This window comes from Gossypium hirsutum, chromosome D04 (genome assembly GCF_007990345.1).
Source record: "Gossypium hirsutum isolate 1008001.06 chromosome D04, Gossypium_hirsutum_v2.1, whole genome shotgun sequence".
Taxonomy (NCBI): Eukaryota; Viridiplantae; Streptophyta; class Magnoliopsida; order Malvales; family Malvaceae; genus Gossypium; species Gossypium hirsutum.
In genome coordinates, this window is record NC_053440.1 from 48840830 (window position 1) to 48866975 (window position 26146).

General features: G+C 31.0%; 3 protein-coding genes, 1 long non-coding RNA gene and 1 other non-coding gene across 5 annotated transcripts; 1 reads left to right on the plus strand and 4 right to left on the minus strand.

Moving 5' to 3' along the window:
- Nucleotides 1-221: 221 nt before the first annotated feature.
- LOC121215902 (uncharacterized) lies at nucleotides 222-1745 on the plus strand. The gene is made up of 3 exons (XR_005911892.1): nucleotides 222-412; nucleotides 931-1098; nucleotides 1425-1745. It is a non-coding gene; the product is annotated as an uncharacterized lncRNA (long non-coding RNA).
- A 5962-nt stretch (nucleotides 1746-7707) lies between these two features.
- LOC107899553 (L-type lectin-domain containing receptor kinase IV.1) lies at nucleotides 7708-9869 on the minus strand. The gene has a single exon (XM_016825309.2). The coding sequence runs from the start codon at nucleotides 9812-9814 to the stop codon at nucleotides 7796-7798; it is 2019 nt and encodes a 672-aa protein (XP_016680798.1). The 5' UTR covers nucleotides 9815-9869; the 3' UTR covers nucleotides 7708-7795.
- Nucleotides 9870-15822: 5953 nt separating this feature from the next.
- Nucleotides 15823-19008, minus strand: LOC107899554 (protein ESKIMO 1). Its single transcript, XM_016825310.2, has 5 exons — nucleotides 18447-19008; nucleotides 18182-18353; nucleotides 16643-16842; nucleotides 16387-16545; nucleotides 15823-16295 (listed from the first exon to the last, which is right to left on the minus strand). The coding sequence occupies exons 1-5, from the start codon at nucleotides 18824-18826 to the stop codon at nucleotides 15947-15949; spliced, it is 1260 nt and encodes a 419-aa protein (XP_016680799.1). The 5' UTR covers nucleotides 18827-19008; the 3' UTR covers nucleotides 15823-15946.
- A 1049-nt stretch (nucleotides 19009-20057) lies between these two features.
- TRNAA-AGC (transfer RNA alanine (anticodon AGC)) lies at nucleotides 20058-20130 on the minus strand. Its single transcript has one exon. It is a non-coding gene; the product is annotated as a tRNA-Ala (tRNA).
- Nucleotides 20131-20747: 617 nt separating this feature from the next.
- On the minus strand, nucleotides 20748-25877 carry LOC107899555 (protein ESKIMO 1). The gene is made up of 5 exons (XM_016825311.2): nucleotides 25216-25877; nucleotides 24506-24677; nucleotides 23110-23309; nucleotides 22868-23026; nucleotides 20748-21327 (listed from the first exon to the last, which is right to left on the minus strand). Exons 1-5 carry the CDS (start codon nucleotides 25824-25826, stop codon nucleotides 20964-20966), a joined length of 1506 nt encoding a protein of 501 aa, XP_016680800.1. The 5' UTR covers nucleotides 25827-25877; the 3' UTR covers nucleotides 20748-20963.
- Nucleotides 25878-26146: the final 269 nt, after the last annotated feature.

A 26146-nucleotide genomic window follows, 5' to 3' on the forward strand; every position in this document is an offset into this window, starting at 1 on the left:
TTTAGAAATGTTTTTGTTTATGGTATTTAGAAAATCAAATTAATTTTTGAAAATAATGTTAAAAAGATTTTGAATTTTGAAATAGGGACTAGTTTATAAAAGTGGCAAAATTCTGTGTGTTTATGAAGTAGTTAAACCAAAACTTTAAAATAAACATAATATCTTCCCCTACCTACAAGTTTCATGTTATTTTTCTTCTCATTCAATTGTCTTGTCGTCCATTGCTCTCTCAAGTCTCTTCTATTCAAATTTCTTTTACAAACTTAATTCCTTTTAGTTTCTATCACCACCCAAGCCATAAATCTCCATAAAATATCAAGAAAAACACCCAAAATCACCATAGATTTTTCCATTGTTAAGCTTTTGGGTTTTTCGGGTTTTCGATTAAACTTTCAGTTTTTCATCATCTAAGGTAACAATTCAACTTCTAAATAGTTTTAAATGTTATTTAGTCTTTAAAACTAAGTTTTTAGCCATTAAATTGCATGTTTTAAATAAAAGCTGAAAATAACGTCGTTAATAGTGAATTTCAGGATTTTGAGTAAAAACATGGTTTCAAAGTATTTTTCAATTAGTTTTGACATGATCAGAAGGTTTTCTAAACTTACTTTAAATTTTTGTTAAAGATTTCTCGAGTTTTAATGAATTTTTGTGAAAATAGTCATAACTTGTCGAAAAATGTCGATACCATGAATTGAGTAGTTTTGCATAATTTAAAGCTTGAGAATTAGCCATAGGTGAATAAATAGATGAATGGAATCATTTTTAGGAAAAAATATTGGGTATAGATCGAGATGTTTAGATATCAAGTTTACTATGTGGAAGGTTTCGGTTACTTGAGAACATAGCTTAGGCTTATGATCTTGATTGTTTAAGGTGAATCCTTAGTTGATTGTTGATTGTGTTATTGTGTGAACTATTTTGTTGAAGTTTTGGATTCATTAGGACCTTCTACGAGCTAAGAAAAGGCTAGTTTGAGCTTTCAGCATTTCGGCGAAAGCATATTGGTGAATGTTTGGAATTGCTGCTTGTAAACACAATTCAATGCGTTATTTGGGAATTTAGTTGTAGCCTAAACCACTACTCCAAATTTTGAGTGTAAGCTTTCTCGTACTCATGTTTAACTTATGAAATATATGTTTGTGTTATTGTGAAAATGTGGATTAAGATGATATGCAATTACATGTGTTATGTGTTTATGATTACTATTGTGAAAGTGTATATGCAAGCATGTCATACATGCTAAGTGACAGTGATAATATTGTGCTAATGATGCAAATATGTAGTAATAGTGAGCGGATAATCGATAAGTAATATGTGTATTTAATAATGGATATTTTGGCTTTATAAACCTTTAGACCATTGGATATAGTTGGCATGCCATAGGATTGTGAGTACTCACCTATATGTGTTATATGATTCAGGTGTTGAAGCCTTGGGACATGTTGGAGAGATAAGGGAATGTGAGCTCAGCTTCATTCAACAAGAATTTTTGGTGCGATGGAGAGTGTTAGCTATATGCTTCACTTTTTGGGATATGTTCGACTCTTTGAGTCATTTAGTGTGTTGGAGATCCATGTATCCGATGTGTGGTGGTAGTGCCCATTTTTATGTTTCACAGCTCAACTATCAAATTATATTTAAATATGATTATAGGTATTGTGATGTACGCATGAAAGTGAATGTGATGACAATGTAAATGAACTAATGAATAATGCATGAATAAGTAAAATCTGATATTAAAACTGAGCGTTGTAATTGTGTTAAATGGATGTTTCGATAATGCTTTATGATCTATTTGCATGATAGTTGTTCTAGGCATTCACTGAGCTTGTAAAGCTCACCCACTCCTTTTTATCCATTACAGATTAGTAGCGTTCCGGTGTGAACGGTGTGTTTCCGAGGGGTGATCCAAGCAAGTCTTTTATGTTAATTCGTAGGTGTTTATTACGCAATTATGATTTGGGAAATAAAGGCAGTGTGTTTCCGAGGGGTGATCCAAGCAAGTCTTTTATGTTAATTTGTAGGTGTTTATTACCCATTTATGATTTGGGAAATAAAGGCAATGTGGTAGAACTATTGCATAAATGTTGTCATGATGTTTTGGTTATTTTCATAGCTTATTAATTCTTAGGATTTATGGATATTGTTCTTGTTATGTCACTTGGTTGCTTAGACATGTTTTCAATGGTTGAACTATTATTTTGGTCATTTTGATGTTTATTTGACGAGGTATTGGTTACATGTTGAATGGTTTATGATTGGGATAGATTATTTGCCTTATTATGTTGTATTTTTTGGTGTCTGGAGCAGATGTATCGATATTTGGGTTTTAAAAACGATATCTCTGTGATATTTTGTTGTACAGGAAGTCAGTATTTTAATTTGGTATCAATACCTTATCACGATTATCGATATTCGGGGTAATAAAACTGATACTTTTTGAAATGTATTGATATTTTCCTGTCTTTTGATTTTTAAACGAGAAATAGAATGTTGATTTGGTATCGATTTTCCAATTGATATTGATACCCTTTAAGAGGAATATCGATACCTTTGTTACAATATTGATACCTACATACTTTTTCAAGAATTTTTGTTAAGTGGTTCAAGAGCATGTATATTTGTTAATATTAGTTCCATTGAAGTATGCTGAGCATGTTTTACCGCTGATTGATGTATGTTGGACTTAAAATTCGAGCGAATGCTTATTAAAAATAATGATTTATTAATAGCATGATAAATTACTACGAGTGTGATGTGAGACAATGGTGTGGCATCCTGATATTCGGGCTCGATGACTACGTCAGGTATAGGGTGTTACATTGGGCCCTTTGAGGCTCATACTTGACTCCAGGCTCCTCCAATCACTTGAAAAACGTTTCTAAATGGTTTTAAGTTGATTTTAAAGCCTCCAAAATGCTTGTATATTGTTTCTAGGTTATTAATATAAATTGTTTATAGCTTAAATTATAGTAAAACTTCTACTTATCTGAACCCATAAAACCCTGTTATAAGTTAAAAAGCTTCGATCACTCGTTTTATGAATTATAAATGTCTTTGCATGTTTTCAAAAACCCAAAATAATTTAAAACCAGCTTGAATTATTGTAAACTTGGTTAAAATGATTTGTGGAATAGTAATATATTTTGAAATGAATGTTTTACAAAAGAAAATTTTTTATACAGGTAAAGAATATGTTCCAATAGCACCTCCTATTCATATCGTACGTCGGGACGGGTGAAGGGCGTTATATTTGTCACTTCCTTTCTTTTATCTACAACACTTCAATCACTTTCTCTTCTCTTTCTATTTCATGAACATATAAAAACATAATTAAAATATACACTAGAAATTACTTTATCATGTTTCTACTTCAACTAAACATAAAATCCATATGAAATACTTAAATCTTACCTTATCACTTTAATCTCTTCACCTTCCTTTTAACTTCTTCATTTCCAACTTCAAATCACCTACTTTCAAGATGACATAGAAGCTCACTAAGGTCTCTTCTTCACTTTTTTTTTTCTTTTGGTTGCTGTAAAAATTCTTTAAGTTTTGAGTTGAAATGGTGAAATTTGATAGAGAAGAATTAGATTGAATAAAAAGTAAAATTTCTCTCTTTTTCCTTTCTTCTACACGTTGGAAGCATGGGACATATGAAGACATATCTTCATATTTCCTTAATAATTATCTTAATAATAAATAATTTAGATAAAAAAATATTCAACATCATAATTTCATTTCTTCTACACGTTGGAAGCATGGGACATATGAAGACATTTCTTCATATTTCCTTAATAATTATCTTAATAATAAATAATTTAAATAAAAAACATTCAACATCATAATTTCAATGTAAGGGCTTATATTTCATCTCATTTTCCAACAAGATCTAATGGATATTATGTAGCCAAGAATTCCATAAATTAATAAATATAAAAATATAATTATCTTTGGTTCAATGGCGGTTTTTTTTATAAAAATAATGCAAAAAAATTAATTATAAAAATGGTAAGAAAAATAAATTAATTATGAAAATGGGCTGAAATCTACCGTGACAATAGGTGCCGCTACACTATCAGGCAGCCCCACCCAAGCTCTGCCACCAATCATCACCTAATAATGTCGTGCGAAAAAATAAATTTTTAAGTGGTGTCTAGGGGTGAGCGTTCGATCGAATCGAATAAAAAAATTTCGAGTTAATCGAGTTGACGAATCATATTTTATCATCCTAATTTGATTTGAAATTTTCTCTAATTGAGTTGAGTGAGATGGAATTCGAATCGAATATATTTGTTCAAGTTAAATTTAAAAAAAAAATTTGGGTCCTTGTAACCACTGTCACCCATCGTAATAAAATTTGTCCACCTTAATCAAAATTTTTATTAACTTTCATCACCTCATAATTTATTTATTAATTTTTTATATACTGGTTAGCTTCTTTGCTTGCTTAGTTGTTTCAATTATCTTCAGATTCTTGTCACTATGTATTTTGGAATTAAAAAATATATTAAATGTAAAAATATGATTTTTTAATAAAAGTTATTTTAAAAATAAAATGTGAAATTGATACCAATATAAAATTTTAACACGAATAGTTTATGGCATAATTAATAAATCAATTTTAATATAAATATTCAGTATGACTAAACAATTCAATAATATAAATAATATAAAATGTGAAATTAAATTTAATAATATAAATAGTAGATATAAATAAAATTATTACTATTTACGTTTAATGATTTTTTTTGGATAATTTTAATTTTTTATTTGAGAGTGAAGGGTGAGAAGTAAAAGTTTAGAGGAAAAATAAAAAATTTTGGGAAATAAAAGTTTGAGGGAAAGTAAATAGGGGGGAGTAAAATTTTGGAGGGAAAATATTAAAAAAAAAATTGGAGGGGGAGGGTTTGAGGTAGATGGGAGGTGAGATGGGAAGGGAATAAAAGTTTTAGGGGAAAAGTGGGAGGGAGTAAAAATTTTGGGGGAAAATAAAAGGTTTTGAGGGTTTTTGAGAGTAAAATTTTGAGAAAAAGTAAATGGGAGAGTAAAATTTTGGTGGGAAATGGATTTTGGGTAGATTGGGGGGTTGGGAGGGGAGGGGAGTAAAAGTTTTGGGAGGTAAGTGGGAATAAGTAAAAGTTTTGAGGGAAAAGTAAAAATGTTTGGGAGTTTGGGGTAAAAATGTAAAATATTATAGTTTGATATTCGAATTATTCGAATTATTCGAATTCGAAAACTCAACTCCATTCGAACTCGAAATTTGAAAAAAAAAATTCGAGTTGAATCGAATAACTTGATTAACTTGAATAACTCGATTCATTTAACTCGAAATTCGAATTTTTGTCAATTTTTTTGAGTCGAATTGATTTTTGCTCATCCCTAGTGGTGTTGCATGATAAATTGGTGGATAAATATCAAAATTATACATAAACTTTGATTTAATGTGCAGTTGTATACATGAACTTTAATTTGGTGCAATTATATACGTGAAACTCTAATTGTGGTTCAAATGTATACTTGAAACTTTAATTTTGATTTAATCATACGCATTTAAAGAAATAAATACATCAATTTATTTTTATATTGGATAAATATAATTATTTATGTATGCAATATATAAACATAAAATGGTGTTATATTAATAATTGTGTTAATAATTTACAAGAATCGGATGAAATTAAAATTTCATGTATAAAATTGCACGAAAACAAAGTTCATATATACATTTACACATTAAACCATAGTTCATGTATAGTTTTGATATTTATCCCTTTTTAAAAAACATATTTTTTTTCTCTTAAATATAGTACAAAAAATACACGGTATATTTTTTTATGGTTGTGGTACCGTCTAATACGTTGGTAGTATTAGTGTGATTTTAAAAATGAAGTGGCAGAAAAAGAAAAAAAAAAGGAAATAAATTCTGACATAAAAACTTGTCTTTTCTCTCCTCCATCTCATTTTTTTTTCTTGGATAATTAAATTACATCATGTTTATTAAATTTTATTCTTCAAAAGCAATTAAGAAACCTTATGTCAATTTTCCTCGAAAAAGCAAAGGTACTGACTGGTTACTATGGAAATAATAAAGGGTTGGATATTTTACATATTTTGATTTGATTTTTAGAGATTCATGATGGCATTGATGCATCTTTATTTTCCCGCTTTTCAGCTTTACGCTTTTTTAAAAAAAAATTTGTCCGCAAATGTATCAAAATTTTTTTTCTCATATTTCATTTTTGATGTATAAATAAAAAATTACGGGTATTTTTAAAAATTTATACCGATGTCGCCAATATATCAAGTGGCATCACTTAAAAGATTATTTTTTCCCATGACATTATCAGGTGATGATTAGAGGTAGAGTTTGGGTGGCATTGCTTGATGATGTGGCAACACGGTAGATTTCAACCTATTTTTGTAATTAATAATTTTTATATATTTTTGTAATTAACTTTTTGTTATTATTCTTAAGAAAAAACCCTCCATTGGTCCATATTAATTCCATCTTCATCGACTAAAATTTAAGTAGATATGTTTTAAGGCATTTTGGTAATTTTACCAAATTATCTCGCAAAATGATAAATTTTCTCCAGAAAAAAATACAATGTTGGTCCAACTTTTTCCACTTTGACCTTCAACTTTTGAATATTTAGATTTGATTTACTATCTTTCACATCAACTCCAGATTAATATCTCACGCTATAACCCTTATTTCAATGATTTACCCGGAAAATCCAATATGCTTAGTATAGTGGTTTTAGCTGTGGTACAATTTTGTATTAATTTTTCACTCAAAGGTAATTTTGTTGTGATGATTTGTCTATACATGTGTCATCAGTGATCTTTTTGTTTTAGGAAATTCACACATTTAAGATTTTGATCTCATGTTCTTTTTTCTTAGTTGTTTTTTTTTAAAAATTAATCCCTAAAATTTTAAGAGTAAAAAGAGTTAATATATCATTTGATATTTATATTTGGATTCAACGTTCAATTTGATACCCGAGTCTTTTAAAATTGATGCTTGAGTTTTTCTTTGTCCATACAAGTATCCAAGTTTGACTTCAATATTTAATTTGGTACTTAAGTTTTTATTTTGTCCCAATTAAGTTCCTATATTTTTTTTTATTAGAGGATACATGTCAAATCTTTCTTGGGCTCATGTTGTTTAGGTATCAAATTGAATATTGAAGTCAAACTTAAGTACTAAATTAAACATTGAAGCCAAATATAGGTATCAAATGGTATATTAACCGAAAGAAAGAAACCTTAGACGAAGAACAATGAGCGCGGCACCTTATGGGCTGAATTCTAATTATGTTTTTACCCTTCCTTCTCGTTTCATCCCCACCAAATAGGCCTTTATCAATATAGACTTTAAACTGTATGAGAGAAAATTCTCAGTTTTCGACTTTTCTTTTATTTTGTCCTCTGAATTCTAATTACTTGAATGAGACATGTTGATAATGAAAATTGCTAACCACAAAAATGGAGGTTGTGAAGATAGAGCACTTTGGGAATTTGATTTCATTTTTCTATTAGAGGCATGGCCTAAATTGCCCTTCAGTGGGACGGCGCCTGATGGCCATTGGGGCTTCTCCTGTTATAAAGCTGGAATAAGAAACGATAGGATAAACCAAACATTTGCTTTTAGTGGACCTTTCAAATAACCCCCAGGTAGAATTTATCAGTAATGTCTTAAGTAGCAAAAAAAGTTTATTATCTCGTAACATTGGCACAAAACAATGCATTAAAATTTATTAAAAACCTGGAGAAAAGTTTACAGTCACAGGCCCCCTGAAAGAAGAGAAGCTTCAGCAGAAGAAGAATGGGAGAATTTGTTGTTCAAGGAAGATGTGTACAGCATGGCAAATTCATCGAAGCCTGTACGATGGGAAAATGCTATACCACTAGAGAGACGAAGTGATGACATTCTGGGGAAGGGAATATCTCCTTCTAAAAACTGAACAATATGGCGCATAGTTGGCCTGGCTTCAGGCTCTGACTGGGAGCATATCAACCCAAGTTTTAAAATCAACTCGACTTCCTCAGCGACACAATCTGAACCCAAATTTGGATCCTTTGCCTCAAGAATATCACCTTTGCGCCAGCAAGAATACACCCAGTCAACTAGAATGACATCTGTTGAAGATTGTGATATTGGCCTTCTTCCGCAAGCAACTTCAAGCAAAAATGCCCCAAAAGCAAACACATCGGTGCAGGGTGTAGCTTCCCCGGTTCGAGTAAGCTCTGGGGCAAGATAACCAACTGTGCCCACAACATGAGTAGTTTGTGGTTCAGTTCCATGATCATATAATCTAGCAAGCCCAAAATCTCCTAATCTTCCATTTAGTCCACTATCAAGCAAAATATTGCTAGCCTTAACATCCCTGTGAATAACAACTTGCTCCCATTCTTCATGTAGATAAAACAATCCTGATGCTACACCTTTGATGACTCTGAATCTTTGACTCCAGTTAAGGGTGAGCTTCGGCTGGTTGTACAAGTACTTATCCAGACTTCCATTTGGCATGTAGTCATAGACCAAAAGTAGCTCACCTTGACGCCGGCAATATCCCAAGAGTTGAACTAAATTTCGGTGGCGGAGACGACCGATACTCACGATTTCTGCTATGAATTCCTTCATCCCTTGTTTCGATTCACGTGAGACTCTTTTCACTGCAACCTCAAGTTTAGTGGTTGGAAGAACTCCTTTATAGACTCTTCCGAACCCACCAGCACCCAATAGCTCCTTGTCTTTGAATCCCTTTGTAGCAACATATAGATCTTTAAACTTGAATCTATGCGGCCCATACTCAAGTTCCCAATCTTCAACAATTTCAGCGAACTTCCTCTTCCTCCTTACGAAATAAACTACACTTGAAACTCCTGCCAAAATCACACTCGCTAAAACCAAAGGCAATCCATTTGTCAAAAGCCTTGATTTTTTCTTTGGTCCTAAACGAGGAAGCTTTGGAAGTCGAGACAGGGTAAGCTCTTGCGCCTGACCATTCATCTTAAAGCTCCAACCCAAGACATAATGAGATGAGATAAGAGCGCCAGTTGAGGATGAAAAACCAACATACATCTCACTGTTAACAATTGAAGAAAGATCAAGAGGCGAAGATAAAAGTGGAGTCTTGGGTTTAGAAACTCCAGATGGTGCTAACGTGACATCCATTCGCTTCTCTCGACCATGATATTCGACCCAAATTTGTATCCTTTTCCCATCGATCATACTCAGGTTTCTAAACTGACGGCTGCCATCCTTGTAATATCCAGCTGGAAAAGAATACGTAGAATTTAGCCCATTAATATCAATCCCAACGTGATTGTTATTGATGTCATTGAAGTTGTCGCTTTGAACCGTATCGAGTTCTATAGCAATAACGTGGTTTGTACCATTGCCGTTGTTGGACTCGTTGAAGAGTCCGAGATATTCATATGGAACAGCTTCGGGGTGGCCCCTGGTTGGTGAAATTGCGAAAGCTATTCCGTGACCACCGAAAGCTTGGGATTCAGAAATAATAGCGAAGACAAAGGTAGTAGAGAAGGAAGAAACGGAACGGTTGGTTGAGTTCTTGAAGTTAATAAGGTGAGGGTAGAAAGCACCGCCTTTTTCATACCTGCCTGTTTCATTGGTGAGCTTTAGGAGCCCACACGAAGTCAACTTTGCGATGCCATCAAGGCTTAGATTAGCTGACAGAAATCCATTGTAGATGAAACCAACATCATCCATGTCTGCTAAGCTGGTCAGAAGAAGAGTTAGCAGAATTGCTAATCTGAAAGTGAAACACATTGCCATTATCTGCTTCTCTCTTTGTTTTATTTAGTTATCGATCATGTAATGGTACTTGAGATCAGTATGAAGTTCACAGAATTTCTTATATAATGGTATAGAGAGAAAAGTTCAAAGTTTTTTGACTTTGTTACCATGGAATACATAACATTTATTAATTTTAAAATTTTAAAAATTCAGAAACATATAAAATTATTTTTAAAAATTAAAAATCATTAAAATTATTAAAAAAATAAACATTATAATTTTTTTAAATTTTTTAAAAAATTAATTAAATACTAAGATATTATCTATGTGATAATTCACATAAATGCCACGTCAGTAAAATTAACAAATATTATTTTTTTATCTATTTTAAAATAATTTGACAAAAAATATAATTTTAACAAAAAAAATTAAATAGAATGTTAAAATGATATATATTCTTTTGGAATATTGGAAGGCAAAAAAGGTTATTATGCCCTGTATTTACGCCAATTCCAAAAGACATTGAAAGACATTATTGTCGACCCCATTGGAAATTTCAAAGCACAAAAAATTTAGTCAATCATTAGAAAATTTTTAAGGCTTAATACGCACTTTCCAGTTTAATTCCTAACATTATCAATTATTCTTTATTCTGTCCTTTTCACGTTAAAAAATCAGTAAAAATATCTTTAAAAATTATATATTTTTAAAAAATAAAAATATGTTAGAATTTTTTTTTAAAATGTAAAAAATAATAGCTATTATTAAAAACATCAAAATTTTGTAAAAATTATTAAACTATTATAAAAATTTATAAACTTGTTAGAAATTGTAAAAGATCCTAAAAAAATTAAAATTTTAAAAACTTAGTAAATTTTGTTGTATCTTGAAATAAAGTAGACATATGCTAATGACATTTAAATATTAAAAATTATATATGGTAATACAATAAATTTTTATAAAAATTATATTTTAAAATTTTTATTTTTTTTAAATACATCAATTTTTAGTACTTTACCAATGATACTGGTAGCGTGTTTATTTGACTTGACTCTGTATTTAATGTCTAGAGTGAGCTCCCTCCATCCAAAAAATTATTTTATTAACCATTCCCACCACATCATTCATGGTCCCTTTTCCATTATTTAATGACATTTCAACAATTTTTTCTGTCATTGATACATAGTTTTGGTAAATTTTTTTACCTTGAACTCCGAACTCAGAGCCCTAAACCATGAACCTCGAACCTGAACCCGAACTTTGAATTCAGGGTTCAAGTTTGAGTTCAAGTTCGGGGTTCAAAGTAAAAAAAATACCAAAACAATGTATCAATGACAGAGAAAAAAATTGCTAAAATGTCATTAAATAATTGGAAATGAACAATGGATGATGTGGTGGGGAGGGTTCATAAAATAATTTCTCTTTCATCCATTAGGGTGTGCATGCTCTTTTTATTTTGTACAATGGTCAAACATTCGACAATAATTCATAATATATTGGTCTAGAGACAAACAATTTATCTTGAGATAGTAAAAAAATTTGGAATAATTAAAATTACTATTAAAATGATTGTTTGAAATAATATTATTTTTATTATTTAAATAAATTTAAAAAAAGTATCCAAACTTATCAATGAAAATATCTACCAATTATAAATTCCGATTAATTAAAGTATAAAATAATTATTGTAGGTAATATTCTTTCAGGAGATAATAATCTCATATCCAAACTCTAGTAAATGTGATTTATAAAATTTTAAAATATAAAATATCTAATACTTCTTTTAAAATAGGAAATTTTAGCAATTTTTTATGTTTTTATATTTTAAATTATTCTACTCTTTTTATATATATATATTTAAAGATTTGTAAGGTTTTTGAAACGATGACATCATTGCATAACACATGGCTAAAACATCAATAACTAAAATAAGAAAAATAGTATAGTTTTATTAATTATAAATCACAACAATTCCCTTTCTTAGTAAACCATTTTAATAGAGACTGGGCCAAATTCAACCATAGGCTTGGAATATTTTTTAAAATTATTCCTTGATTGACCTTGACTTTCTCAATAAATGTGGCCTACCAGCTTGATCAAGGATTTTTTGAGCTCAAGCTACCACGATTCAACCAGAATTTCGTTTATCTAATAAATATATATTTTTTTTCTAAATCAAACCGCGTATTAAAAAGTCTATTGGAAAGGAAATTTTACCAACTCTTACTTACTATGACCAAAAGGAAATTCATTAGATTTTTCTTTGACCTTTATCTTTTGATTATGACAACTCTAATCAACTTTGGTTCTATTTGAAAGGAAATTTTACCAATCGTGGTAACAACTCTCGAAAAATATGAATTCAAATATTATCTTCCCTTAATCTCCACCTAATATTGTATTTATATTTTTTGTTCCACTATATTCCAACATACAAAATTTTTTTCGCTAATGTTACCCAATATTCAAATTGTTGGTTTAAACCCGAATTATGCAATGAACAAGAATAAGAATCGAGAAAATTGGGCACAAATATTCATGTAGAAAAATCCTCCGAAAGAGGATAAAAATCACAAGTAAAGAAAATTTTACTAAAACGGTAAAAATTGAACCGACAGTACAATATGGAGAAACAAATTAACCTCGAAATATAAAGTTTTCCCCAAATTCCCACAAACTCTATCTTAATTTTGTTGTTGTTATTCTAAGCTATCTAGGGTTTCCAAAAGGCCTATTTATAGCGTAATAACATGTTTTTTTAGTGGTGTCGAAAATAATGGTTTCGGAACCATAAATTTGACTAATGAGTCCATAATTTTTATTTTTTTTATATGGGTCTAATATAGTTTATAATGAATTTTGATTTGATTAAAATTTGCTAATTGAACAAAGAGTTAAGTGGTGTGTCCTAAAAGTCAAATGGTTTCGGAAAATAAGGTATCGGAACCTCGTTTCTATAAACTGAGCTCATAAATGAGTTATTATATTGGTATGTGAAGTTATGGTTCGAAAATTTTATTGATTGGCTAGTTAATTAAAGAAAAAGGACTAAATCATAAAAATATAAAAATCATTTTTATTAATATTTAAGTGTCCATTTGTACAAATTAAAAAAAAAAAAGAGGATGATTTAATATGACAAATTATCCATAATTGATAATAGAAGACGGTAATGTGGTTGATTTCTTAAGTTTATCTGAAATGTTTTATTAAATTAATGTTTAAGTACTAAAATAATAAAACAAAAGCAAAATAGGTAAGTATCATCTTTACTTTGTTTCTTCATTGAAAATAGAAGGAAGAAACTCCATTTGAGAAGCTTACGTCTCAGCTAAACAAAAGTCTATGCATGCAAGTGCTATTTTGTCTGTTTCTCGTAATTTTATGTTTTTAAGATTGTTTCTGTAATGAAATCTATCTAGCTCAGGGTAGAGGTGCTCATGGGCCGGGTCGGGCCAAGAAAATATTTTGGCCCGCGTCCTAGGCTAGGGCCCGTCCCGGCCCGGCCCGAAATATGGGCCTAAAATTTTATCTAAGCCTGGCCCAGGAAAAAATTTCTAAGCTCGAGCCCGGCCAGGCCCGACCCTTTTTTTAATAAGCACTAAAATTTTATTTTAAAAATAAAAAAGTATTTTAAAAATATTTTAAAATTAAAAATTAAAAATATATATTTATTATATTCGGGCCGGGCCGGGCCTGAGCCAAAAAAGTGGTGCCCGAGGCCCGGCCCATTTTCTAAACGGGTCTCTTTTTTTGCCCAACCCCATATTTCGGGCTTATATTTTTACCCGAACCCTCCCATATTTCGGGCCGGGCGGCCACCTCTAGCTCTGGGATTAATTTGTGAATTTTTCAAATGTTTAGAAATTTACCATTGAAGATTTTGAATTTTTTTTTATGTTAATTGGTTTTGTTGGAAGCTTTGTTGTAAGATATGATTAAATTGTAAAGTGTTTTTTTAGTAATTTTGAGTTTAAGGATTAAATAGATAAAATGTGAAATTAGGAGTTTATTGAAAAATTTCAAATTTTAGGGGCTGTTTATATAGGGTTGAATGTTCGGCAAAAACAGGAACATGAGGTAATTGTGAAAATTGACTTGTTTTAATATTAGGGATTAAATTGAATAAAATGTAAAAGTTTGGGGTAAATTGTGAAAAAATTGTAAATAAGAAGGAATATGTACTAAATTGAATGTTATATGAAATTAAAGCTAATAAATTGAAATAAACTATTTAATAGATCAAGAACAAGTAGATAACGTAGGAAAAAGGAAAGTTGCTGATTAGCCCTTGAAATTTTGCTATCTCTGCAATTTAGCGCAGATAAGTTCATACGGTTATTTTTTGTTATAATTCATTATTAAATGCCATTAATGATATTTTTTTTAATATACTAAATTTCTGAAATGATTTAAATGGATTGAGTAAAAGTTTCATACATGAGACTTTTGACTGAATTTCTGTTATGGACTGAGCTCTTGCATGTGTTGCGGACTCAAATATACATGTGACTCGGATTTAGCCTGGACTGGCAACCTTACATGTATACATAGCCCTGGGCAAGCTATTTTTCTGTGTTGTCGTTGGTTTAGCCCAAACAAGTAATCTGACACACTTACTCTGTATCTGATTAGCTCAAACTAGCGTCATCTGATTCCAGACTTATGTATTGAATACTTTTATAAAGATCCATAGGAAGAATAAATGTTATTTGATATGGAATTGTTTCTTTGAAGTAAACAAATTATGAACTCTGAATATGTGTGTATGTTTAGATGGTTACTGATTTGGAATTGTTGAATCATGTTGTGTTAAGTTTAACACTTTGAAATGACTATATGAATCGGTTATATCGAAATAATTATATGAAGTGTTTATACAGAATGTTTATATGGATAGATATGTAAAAAGAAGATATTTGAAATGAACATTTGGAATGGAAATGTGGAATGTTAAATGATTAGATGTTGAATGAATAATATATCAAATATGTTTACTTGTATGTGTTTTATGAGATGATAAAGTTATAAGTTTTGTATATATGAACTCGCTAATTTTGTGAGACTTGTGATATGTATAGGTTAATAATGAACTCAGGACCTTGCTTATGAATTTAATTGTAAAATGTTTAAGTTATAACCTTTATGGTAAGTTGAAGTTAAAGTTTAATACAAACTCACTAAGCAAAGATTTGCTTACATCCGTTGTATTTGTTTTCTTATTGATCATCGAAAGTTTACGTCGGTTGGAAGTTCAAGACGAGCGTCACACTATCTGTTCAACAATTCAGTATAACCTATGATTATTTTGACTTAGCTTATAAGTGACTTGTATTAGGAGTTTGAGTTTAATGGTGTTGTTTTAAACTTTATTTAAGTAAGGTTTATTGATGTGTATATAGTAGTAATTTGGCTCATGTATGCCCATATGAGTGCTTTTGGTTATTTGGTTCATGCCTTACAAAAATGGTTGTTCATTTGGTAAAATGAATGTGAATGAAAGGAATGAGATGGCATGACTGGTACGTTTATAATTAAGGATTTGTAATTATTAAATGTAATCTTGTTCATTCTGGTATCTTCTATGTTTATTTTAGAATTTATGTTCGGGATTTAAAGTTGCCTCACCTAACAATGTTATCTTCAAGGTTTGAACTTGTGTTCTCTCCTTGAGAATACAATGTGCCGTATCATTACACACAACACTTGTTGATATCGCTTCAATATATTTTAATTTAACTTAATTTTTTTATATATATAATTAATGTTATTAGCATGTTAAAATAGTTAACATTATTATTTAATTCTATTAAAGTGTTGACATGGATTTTTCTCTCTTAAAAATATCCTACCAACTCATCATATTGAAATGATTTTTTTATGTTGGAAGGGATGAACCTATATTAATATTTTAATTTGAATAATTAATAGTATTAATTATCTGGATTAATCGATCACATTATAAAAATTGAGGGATCAAGTTATGGAAAATAAAGTAAAATGATTAAATCATAAATTTCAGAAAGACCAAAACCAAAATTTAAAAAAAAAATAAAACTTATTAATTTAAGAACAAATGTCATTCTTGTTAAAAAATGTCATTCAAATTCAATTCCAATTTGAAGAAGTTCATCAATATTTCAAAGAAAAAAACAGAGAGATTATATGTGGTCATGAATGTAAAATAATGTGCGCAAAGAGGAGCTCATTCCATGTATCAGGTAACCCAGGTAAGCACCAATGGATGCAGTCTGCATATGTGGCCGGATCGGCCTGTTGTTCCGGTGTCATCAATTTGCCTTGCCTCGTGGTATAAACTGATGCATGCGCATCTTTCCGATACTCAGAGAGGGTCGTAATGTCGAGGAAGAAGACCGGTACTTTCATGGATTCGGTCACATTAGCTACCATCCGAAATAGCCTATGGTCCGTGCCAACATTCGGTGGCTTAAACACATTCGTCACTGGAAGCGTTTCTTTAGCACATCGGATTCCATCGGAATTGTTCCAATCCGAACTCCTGTTTCATGAGGCAGAAGCTATTTATATCATTCAAGTGATAGAACAATGGGACGACATATTATGTAAAAAGGAAGTTTAGTGTTTATAACTTGATATGAAGAGGGGACATGCTCATGAAGTAGACTGAAGTGAACTTGGGATCAACATTTTCTTCAATCCACTTAGCCCATGTCTTCAAAACTTTCCGAAACGCTACAGGCCGCTCGATTTCGTCGTACTCGATCGGGTCTGCATTGAACGATCCTCGTCTGTTCCGAATAAAACATCACAATGGAATGTACTAATTAACTTCATGGATAAATTCTCATGCAGATAATTAAGCTCCATTGCAGTTCACATACTTACAAGACTTTGATATATCCAGTGTCCATCCACCAAATATAAGTGTTGAAAATCAAGTAATCGACACCCTTCCAATCGTTTCCACCATTTTTGATTGATTCAGGCATGATTATACGATCTTTTATGGTGTGTCTCCATGGATTATCTGAATTGGATTCAACCAAAAATGGTGCCCAGTAGAACTCTACTGTGGTATTATACTCCTATGCTAGCATTCAAGAAATGCTTGTCAAATCACCAGCTAAAATTATGAATTTCATTCCTTCACAAAATCTGAAAGTTAGTCTCTTTACTTTGATTTTTCGTAATTTGGTCCTCGTAATTTATAAAAGTTAAGATGTTAGTTTAATTGGTTAACATTATTAAACATTTTTTGTTAAATTACGGACTTGAAAATATACATTTCAACAATTTAGCAAACATTAATAAGTTAATGCGTTTACCAAATTTAATTTTGTAAAATACAAGGATGAATTCTGACAAATTAAAGTAGAAGGATTAATTTCTTAATTTTACTGAAGTAGGGGGATGGAATTCATAATTAGACTCTAAAATAGCTTATGGTTGTTCAACAATAAAGGAAAATGGAGCGTGGGTTAGCTTTAAATTTTCAATTCATTAAGTAATTGGAACCAATTATATGAGTCATTTTTCGTTATCCCATTTCTTTAATATGCACACCTTTTCATATAATTGCATGTAAACAAATTTGGTTAAAATTTGATTTTTATCCCTCTATTATGTCTAAGTTTAAGATTTAATCATTTTATTTTATTTTTTCACAGTTTGGTCCTCATAATCTTATAATAGCGTAAAAATAGCTAATTATTCCAATTAAAATGTTAAATTTAGATTTTTCTTATTTAAAAAATACTTCCAACACACAATCCATGTCTACATAATAAGTTTGAAAGGGTGTTTTCACCAAAAAATTAAATGAATATTTTATTCGGAATAGCTAACATTGTTAACTATTTAGACTAGCAAACAAAATTATAAAATTAGGGGATTACATTTTGTTAAATTAAAGTAAAAAAAATTAAATATCAAGTTTTATCATAGTAAAAGGATCAAATCACAAATTGACCAAAACTTTTCTACCATTTCATCAATGCAGTAGTGGGGACAAGTTATCTGCAACTACAATGGAAGACCATTCAAGAATTCTTTGAACTGATTTAGAGATTCTTGAACCAGGGGCAGCCCAAAATGATCTTAATGCAATAATAAAATTATACTTTTAACCCGTAAAAATTTATAATTCTATTTTAACCCCTAAAACAAATTTTGGCTTCCCCTGATTAGAAACAATTTTAATGAGTAATTTTCCATTATCCCCATATTCTATAATATGCACATCTTTTCATGTAATTGCATATCAAAAAGAGCTTCCAAGACATGCTATTATTTCAACAATGGAGTAATTAAAACAATGTTGTCTGCAACTTTAATGGAAAAACCCTTCAAGATTTCTTCAACAGGTTTTAGAGATTAGAAAAGTTATATGCTTCAATGAAACCAGAGATTAAGGAAGAAACATACCTCAATGGTGAAGATAACCAGAGAATCTGACATTTTGAGGCTCTTCTTCCCTGGAGAAATTGAGGATTGAAGCAAACAAACCATGGATTCCCACTGGTTCCTATTCAATGAATCCCCCACAAACATAACCCTCTTTCGTCTCAGTTTTTCAAGCATCAATCTTGGTTTGAACCTTTACCATATACCAAAATAACCGCCGCTTACAAATCACTAATCAAATCAGGTTATTGATGAGACTCGAATTGAAGTGATACTTATAACTTACTTGGGCAAAGAACAATCCCTGGGTTGCCATCTCCAGCTCTGATAAAGAGAGTCTTGTCTTCCATTTCTGATGCAAGTCACTTGCTGTGAGAGGAACTCACATTCATCTTCTTTATACAAAGGGTGGGTGTTATTATCAAAAACCCAATTCCCAGTGAAAATATCACAACCCTTTGGTGGTAGCTTGACCCTATCTTCATCGTCAGCTTCCTCAATGATTCCTATGGGTCTAAACAACACATTAGACCTTGCTAACAGCCTAAAATCTCCATTGTAGATAAACCGTTTGAACAAAAGTATCAATATCAGTGAAACTAGAAGAACTACGTGATAGCTTTTGCTTTTATGGCTGATAATATTGCTGCTGCAGCTGTGCTTCATAGCTTGAAGATATGAAAACAGACAAACAAACACTAAGACAAGGCTTAACCTGAAGCAGTTAACTTCAACTAGCTGCTGGTTTTTAGGTATCTGCAAAAGTGAGATTTTTCCTTTTTCCCACTTTTTGTTTTTGATTAGTTTCTAACTACAATCTTCATATTTGACAAGGAAAAACTGAGATCATTCAGGATATGTTGATTATATATATATATATGCAGCTTTTCAAAGCCTAAAGTTAGTATGTTTTGACCGTTTTACTTTAACTTGAATACAGATTATAATAACTATATAATTTTTTGGGTTAATTCCACGGTAAGTCGTTAAACTATGAGATTAATTCTGATTTAGTTTCTAAACTTCAAAATGTTATAATTAAGTTTTCAAAGTATCGGTATCAACATCATATCAATTAGGATCTTCCATTAGCGTGGTCATTCAATACAAACTTAAATATGGCGTAAAACATATTTAAGACATATGAATTAAATTGTAAAATTGTACTTACTTATTACATGAGCAATTTAAATGTAACATCATTACATGTTTAAAAAAATAAACCACGTCAAATTAATCAATATAACTAATGGGGAAAAAAATGACTTCATGATTGAAAATACACATTTGGAAAAGTATGGTACTGGAAAAGACTAAATTTAATAGAGAGATTAAATCTTCAAAAAAAATGGGTAGGCATCTTTTATGGAATTTGACCTTTCAATACCTATGGAATATAAGAGTAATGCTGAGCCAATCTTTTAAGCCATCTCTATCTTGCCTTTTCTGTTAAATTTCTTGGAGACAGTAAACAAGAGCCACGTTATTTATGAGTTTTGTACTTTATGGCATGCAATCCCTGGAACATGTGGTATGGGTCTTTTGTATGGCATTCGTGTCCTTTGCCACAAAGAAACTTTCTTTGTTTGCTTATTTAGCATCATTCATTCACATATTGCTTCCCATAGCATACCACAAATTATACAGCCGTGCCTACACTGGTATGAAAATCCAGCAGGATCACGTGCCTGGTTTTATTACAATTTCGATTCTTGAAAATCAATGTTGCGTTAGGTAAAAAAGAAAAGCTGCAATTTCAAGCCAATGCTTTGACTGCAACCACAGTAGCTTTCTTTTTGGGCTAACCATTATTGGTTAAATATAATATAAGGACCAAGGGACCAAATCTCAAAGTAGTAAAGAGACTAAATGATAATTAAGCCAAAAAATTAAAAAATGGAGATGCGGGGTATCGATCCCCGTACCTCTCGCATGCTAAGCGAGCGCTCTACCATCTGAGCTACATCCCCGTTCGGCCTAGTTCTTAACAAGTTACATTATAACGCTATTCATGGATTAATATCGGTGATCTGTCAACAGTGTGTGTAATTACAGTAATCTTAGTGATCTAATATAATTTGCAAATCCAAAATTAAAGTAAAGGTATGCGAGATTAATGGACATTTTAACTTGTTTACTGTTAATTTGATTGCTGACCCACCTGCTATCATAAAGATTTCTAAGAATCCAAGAGGGTCATCTCATCTTCATTGCTTTTTTAAAGTTTTCTCCTTATAACAAACTGGTCAAAATTATGCTGTCACTCCTCTACTTTGGCGGGGTTTGACATTGTTAAAATTATAGTCCAATTCTCGATTTTCGTAAAAATTGACTTATTATATTATTTGCTTCGTGATTATATTATTACATTGATGGTAAATTTGAGGGAAAATATTAATGATAAAAATGAAACTTTACACTTCATTAAGTATAAAAATTGATGACATATTTTGACGGTTTTTAGTTAATGGCATTTGTTCATCTTTACCTTAATATTTGTATTTAAGATCAATATATGATTTAGTTATTTATTTGATATGGGTGGTTTGAGTAATTTAAAGAGAAAAAAGCAAAGATTTGATAAAAATTAGCAAAAGGGAAAGGTAGGAAACCTTGTTTCCATATTCAAAGTTTCCAACATATGCATTAATCTACAAATTTGTGCATTGGCTTAGGAGTGATGAAATTTGACATTAAATCAACCAAAGAAATTAAAAACCATACCCTATACGAAGCTACATCGATCAAATAATGGAGAGAAAATTTCAAGAAACTTCCAATTTTAAAGAGAAAACAATGCGATCTATGTGTACGTGTCATGAGCGAGATATGATATACGTGTATAAAGAAACTCGTTCCATGTGTCCGGTAACCCGGGAAGGCACCAATGGATACAATCAGCATATATAGCCGGGTCAGCCTTTTGTTCAGGGGTTAGTATTTTACCTTGTCGAATAGTGTGAATTGCAGTGTGTGCATCTTTTCTGTATTCCGAAAGAGTCGTAATGTCAATAAAATGGACGGGGATTTTCGTGTTTTGAGTAATGTTTTTGGCAACCACATAGAGCCGACGGTCTGTGCCCACGTTTAGGTGCATTGACTGGTTGAGGATTGGGGTTGTCTCAAGGGCACACTTGATCCCATCTGGGTTGTTCCAGTCCAAGCTCCTGCAGACATTGTTAGGTTCAAATTTATGTCAGCCTTAGAATAATAATAGAAAGAAAAAAACTAAAACAAAAATGATTAGATTTTGTTTGGTCTTGAAGAGACGAATGAATTGGTGGGTTATGTTGGTTTTGGATTGAGATTGGATTTTGAAAATTTGAAATAATTTTGATTTAAGTTTGGATTAATTATAGATTTGGATCGTTTTAATTCGGGTTACTTTAGATTCATGTAATCTTGATATCGGATCATTCATGTTTGAGGTTTTAAATTTTTAAACGGTCATTTTATGTTCTAGTAACTTAAAGTACAAATTATTTTGAGTTATTCTTTTTTTGCTCATTTAGAGTTCGAATAGTTTCCTGTTTGATTCACTTTTTATATTTTGATTAATTTGAGTTTGGGTCAATTTAGTTTCGGATTTAATGAGTTCAAATTCTTAACTTTTAATCGTCAAATCAATTAGGATCAAATTTGAGTTCATATCAAATTTTATTTTAGATTGAGTCATTCAAAACTAAGAAATAAAAGTTTTAATTAAATCATTTCAATTTTTAACCTATTTTTGGATCAGAGTTGATTGGAGCATGGCCCCATTTGTTATTCTGTTTATTTTCTTCACCCAAACTAGACCCAGGGGCACAGTATACTAATAATAAACAAGGGAATAGTTGAAAGGTCATAGGCCTACTGTCTAACTACTGGGGATCACCTAATTTTGGATGCTAAATTCCGACAACTATGGCAGCTAATGACAATGAAAACATCTAATTAAGTTCCAAGATGTGCATACAAATTAGGAGGAATCTCTATAAATGCATGGTGGCGAAGAATAAGTTAGATAAGGTGTTGTTTCTATTGACTTCACTCAAATTATTTGCAATTTACTACTTGGGATTCTTTTATTTATTTTAATATCTTAAAAAAGATTAGGGTATCTTTTTTCGGTGAAGGTAGTTATATCTACTCATAATTCATACAAAATTATTGTTTGACTCCAATTTCTAGACAAAAAAAGAAATTGTAGCAAGGCTATTATAATTAAACCCGAATTTATTAAATCACTATTTTTTAAATAATGGCATCAATCAATTTTTAATTAAATTCATATTGATTAGTTGAGTTTTGATGTACTGATTAGAATGGATTTGCAATGAAAATATTCGTGATTTAATATTGAACTCCTATAAATTTGAATATAGAACTTGTCATGACTTAAATTTGATAATTCAACTCAATTAGTCATAATATAAACTCAACCTAACCCAGTTTGATAATAAAAATCAACAACTTGAACTAAAAATGACCAAAAATTAATATGACCCAAACTCGAAATGGTTTGATTTGAAACCTAAACCCTAAATGATCAAACTTAAACCAACTCAGACTTGAAATTATTCGAATCTAAAATGATTTTAACGTGACTTAAATTAACTTAATCTGAAATCAACCCAACCCATTAAATTAACAAATCTACTTTAATATAGCTATTGGAAACATTAAAAAAGGGGGGGGGTGGGAAGATGGAAAGAGATTTATTACCTGATATGAAGAGGAGACATGCTGTTGAGGAAGACAGTGGTTCGATTTGGATTTACATTCTTATTAACCCATTTAGACCATGTGGTCAACACTTTCTTATATGCTATCGGCCGTTCAATCTCATCGTATTCGGTGTCGCCTCGATCGAAGGATCCTCGTCTACACACCAATATCCCTCAAACATCAGAACATAAATTGGATCTGATGAAACCGAAATGTTATATATGTTTCTGACTACTTACAAGACTTTCATAGTGACAGTGTTCATCCACCATATGTAAGTGTTGAAGACCAAATAATCAACGTTTTCCCAGTGCTTGCCATGTTTCTTGATTGATCCAGGCATGATTATACGGTCCAAGATGGCGTGCATGTCTGGGTTATCTGCGTTTGATTGCACCAAAAATGGGGCCCAATAAAACTCCACTGTCGCATTGTAATCCTGCAATAAGAAAAGTTTTAAAAAACTCGTAAACATGAACACGGTACGCCAATGTTTGGGTTGGTTGAATATTTCAGATTAGATTAGTTAGAGTTTTAAAATTTTTAGATTATTTTGGTTGGGATTAATTTTGGGTTTTGGATGGTGTAGTGTTGAGATATTTTTTAGTTCGGATCCTTTTAGGTTTCGTTCATAAGCACTTGAGGTTTGGGTTTTCAAATTAAGTCATTACATGTTTAAATTAGATCGGATCAAGGTAAAAATGCTAAACCCGAGTCTGGCTCAACCCACTTGTATTAATAATTTTTATATTTTTTTAAAAATAATACATTAAATACACTACAAATATTTAAATAAATATTTCTCAACAAATTAAAAATACATTAAAAAATCTTTATACTTAAATAACACTAAGATATTTGTAACTTAACAAACATATGCCTCTAATAGTAGAAAAATTAATAATAAATAAGAGTTATACAATATCTAAACAATAACCACAAAATAGTAATAATATAATAGCAAAATGGCAACAAAACAACATCAAACTAATAGCAAAACAATGATAGAAAAAAAAATTTAGTCAGACTCAGGCTAGGTTGGGCAAGGCTCGAGTAAAAAGAATCTTACTCGAGGTCTGACCCGTTTAGAAAACGAACCTTGTTTTTTGTTGAAATCTATTTTTCGGACCTATATTTTTTCTCAAACTCTTTCACTTTCCGGATAAACTTTTGAGTTTAAACAGATGACCTGATCCATGATCAGATGTAGTTGAAATCATTTTGAATTTTGGTCCGTTTAGGTTTGAATTGTTTTGGGTTAAGTTGAGATTATTTTTTGGTTTTATAAAATTGGTATATCTCAAAGCTTCAATTACCTTTTTAACCACTTTGTAGATACACTCATTACCAATGACAAAGAAAAGTCAATGAAAGAAACTTGTTTTTTGGGCCAGCCATTAGGTTAGCAAATACTAAGAAAAATGTCTGGTTTTTGGTAAAAAAAAATGTTTGACTATTCAGAAAGCAATGGATCCTGATAATCTTGATAATGATTATTCAATCATAATGAAACAAAAATACGAACTTTCAATTATATATTAAACAAATATTGTAATTAAGAGTGATTAAAGAATACCAAATGAAAACCGCTTTCTCCCATATAATAATCTGTTTGGCAAGCGAGAAAATTTTTACCTCAATTCTAAATATAGAGAGAGAACCGAACTTCTTCAAGCTCTTCCTCCCAGGCGGGACAACAGATTGAACCAAACAAACCATGGATTCCCATTGGTTTCTATTCAATGAATCTCCAACAAACATTAGCCTCTTATTCCTCAGTTTCTCAAGAAATAATCTCGGTTTATACCTTAAAAAAATTATCAGAAAAATCATCGGCATCTTCAAAATTAATCAAGGTTTAATTACAAAACAAATCCTCTACTTTACAAAAATTGAGAAACTAGTCATTGTACTTTATAATAAATTTGTCTAATTCCCAGTAAATACGTGAACTTGAACTGTTAATTAGTTACATATAAATTAGGTCAAAACTTGTTGGAGGTCATATAGTTTTATAAAATTTGAGATTTAATTCTTGTATTTTAAAAGTTAAAATCCTTTTATTATTTTTTTATCGAAATTTGTCAACTTGACATGTCAATCATATGCCACGTCATATGTGAATAGGCACGACAAAGAATTATGATTTTTAAATAGGAAAAGAAAGAGGACTTGGCTTTTAACTTTTTAAGTGGGTCAAATCTCAAATTTTGTTAAAATACAAAGATTAACAACATTTTTTACCTGTAAATTACAGGGACTAGCTTCTCAATTTTTAAAAAAGTAAATGACTAAATTTATAATTAGACAAAAAATCAACAAAGGAAGAAAAAGGCGGTTCTTACTTGGGTAAATTACAATCCCTGGGCTGCCATCTCCAATTTTGATACCTAGAATCCTTTCTTCCATTCCTCACGCAAGTTACTTGCGCCGTAAGAAACTCACACTCATCTTCTTTGTACAGAGGGTGCGTTTCATTATCATAAACCCATTTTCCAGTGAAGAGGTCACAATCTTCCGGTGGCAATTCGACGTCTTCATCGTCTTCTTCGACGACCGGCAGTATCTCAACTTTTTGTTGTACGTCGTCCGCTTTATCTTCAGCTACTTTTCCTTCATCATCGTCTTTCACCGTCGCCATGGATTTCAACTCCTTATCAACTGAAGTAATTACTTCCTTCTTTGTTTCTTCAATTCTGGTAGATTCTTGAACCGGCTTATTTGGCTCGTCGTGTTGGATTATTTCACTGGCTTTAGGCCTCGACAAAAACGGGAACTCGGCGATGGACTTTAAGTCCTCGTTGTACATGAAAAGGGCAAACAAGAAGACGGAGATTACGACGATGAATACGGGGACATGGTTGTTTTTGCGGTGTTTCATGGCTCCCGTTTCGGTGAGGAGAGTCTTACTACTACGACGAAGTTGCTGCATGAGAAAAAGAAAATAAAAAAGCATTGATTTGAGTCGATGGAAAAGGAGAGAAATGAAAGGAAATATAAACGAAAAAAGAAAAAAAAATTATGTAAAATATTTATTTAGTTTATTTAGGTTTGGTGAGAAGGGTTTTTCTTTAAAGGAACTGGTGAGTTTCTGGTAGAGGGAGAGTTGTCTTTCTCATTTTTTTTTCTTAAATTTATTGATTTTATTTATAAATATTTTAGTTAAAATATGCTCCAAATCCTCTACTCTTAGTTATACCAAATAAAAGAATTTTATTTTAAAATATTCTACCAATAAAACTAAAATTAAAAGGATTAAATTTCAAATGTAAAAAG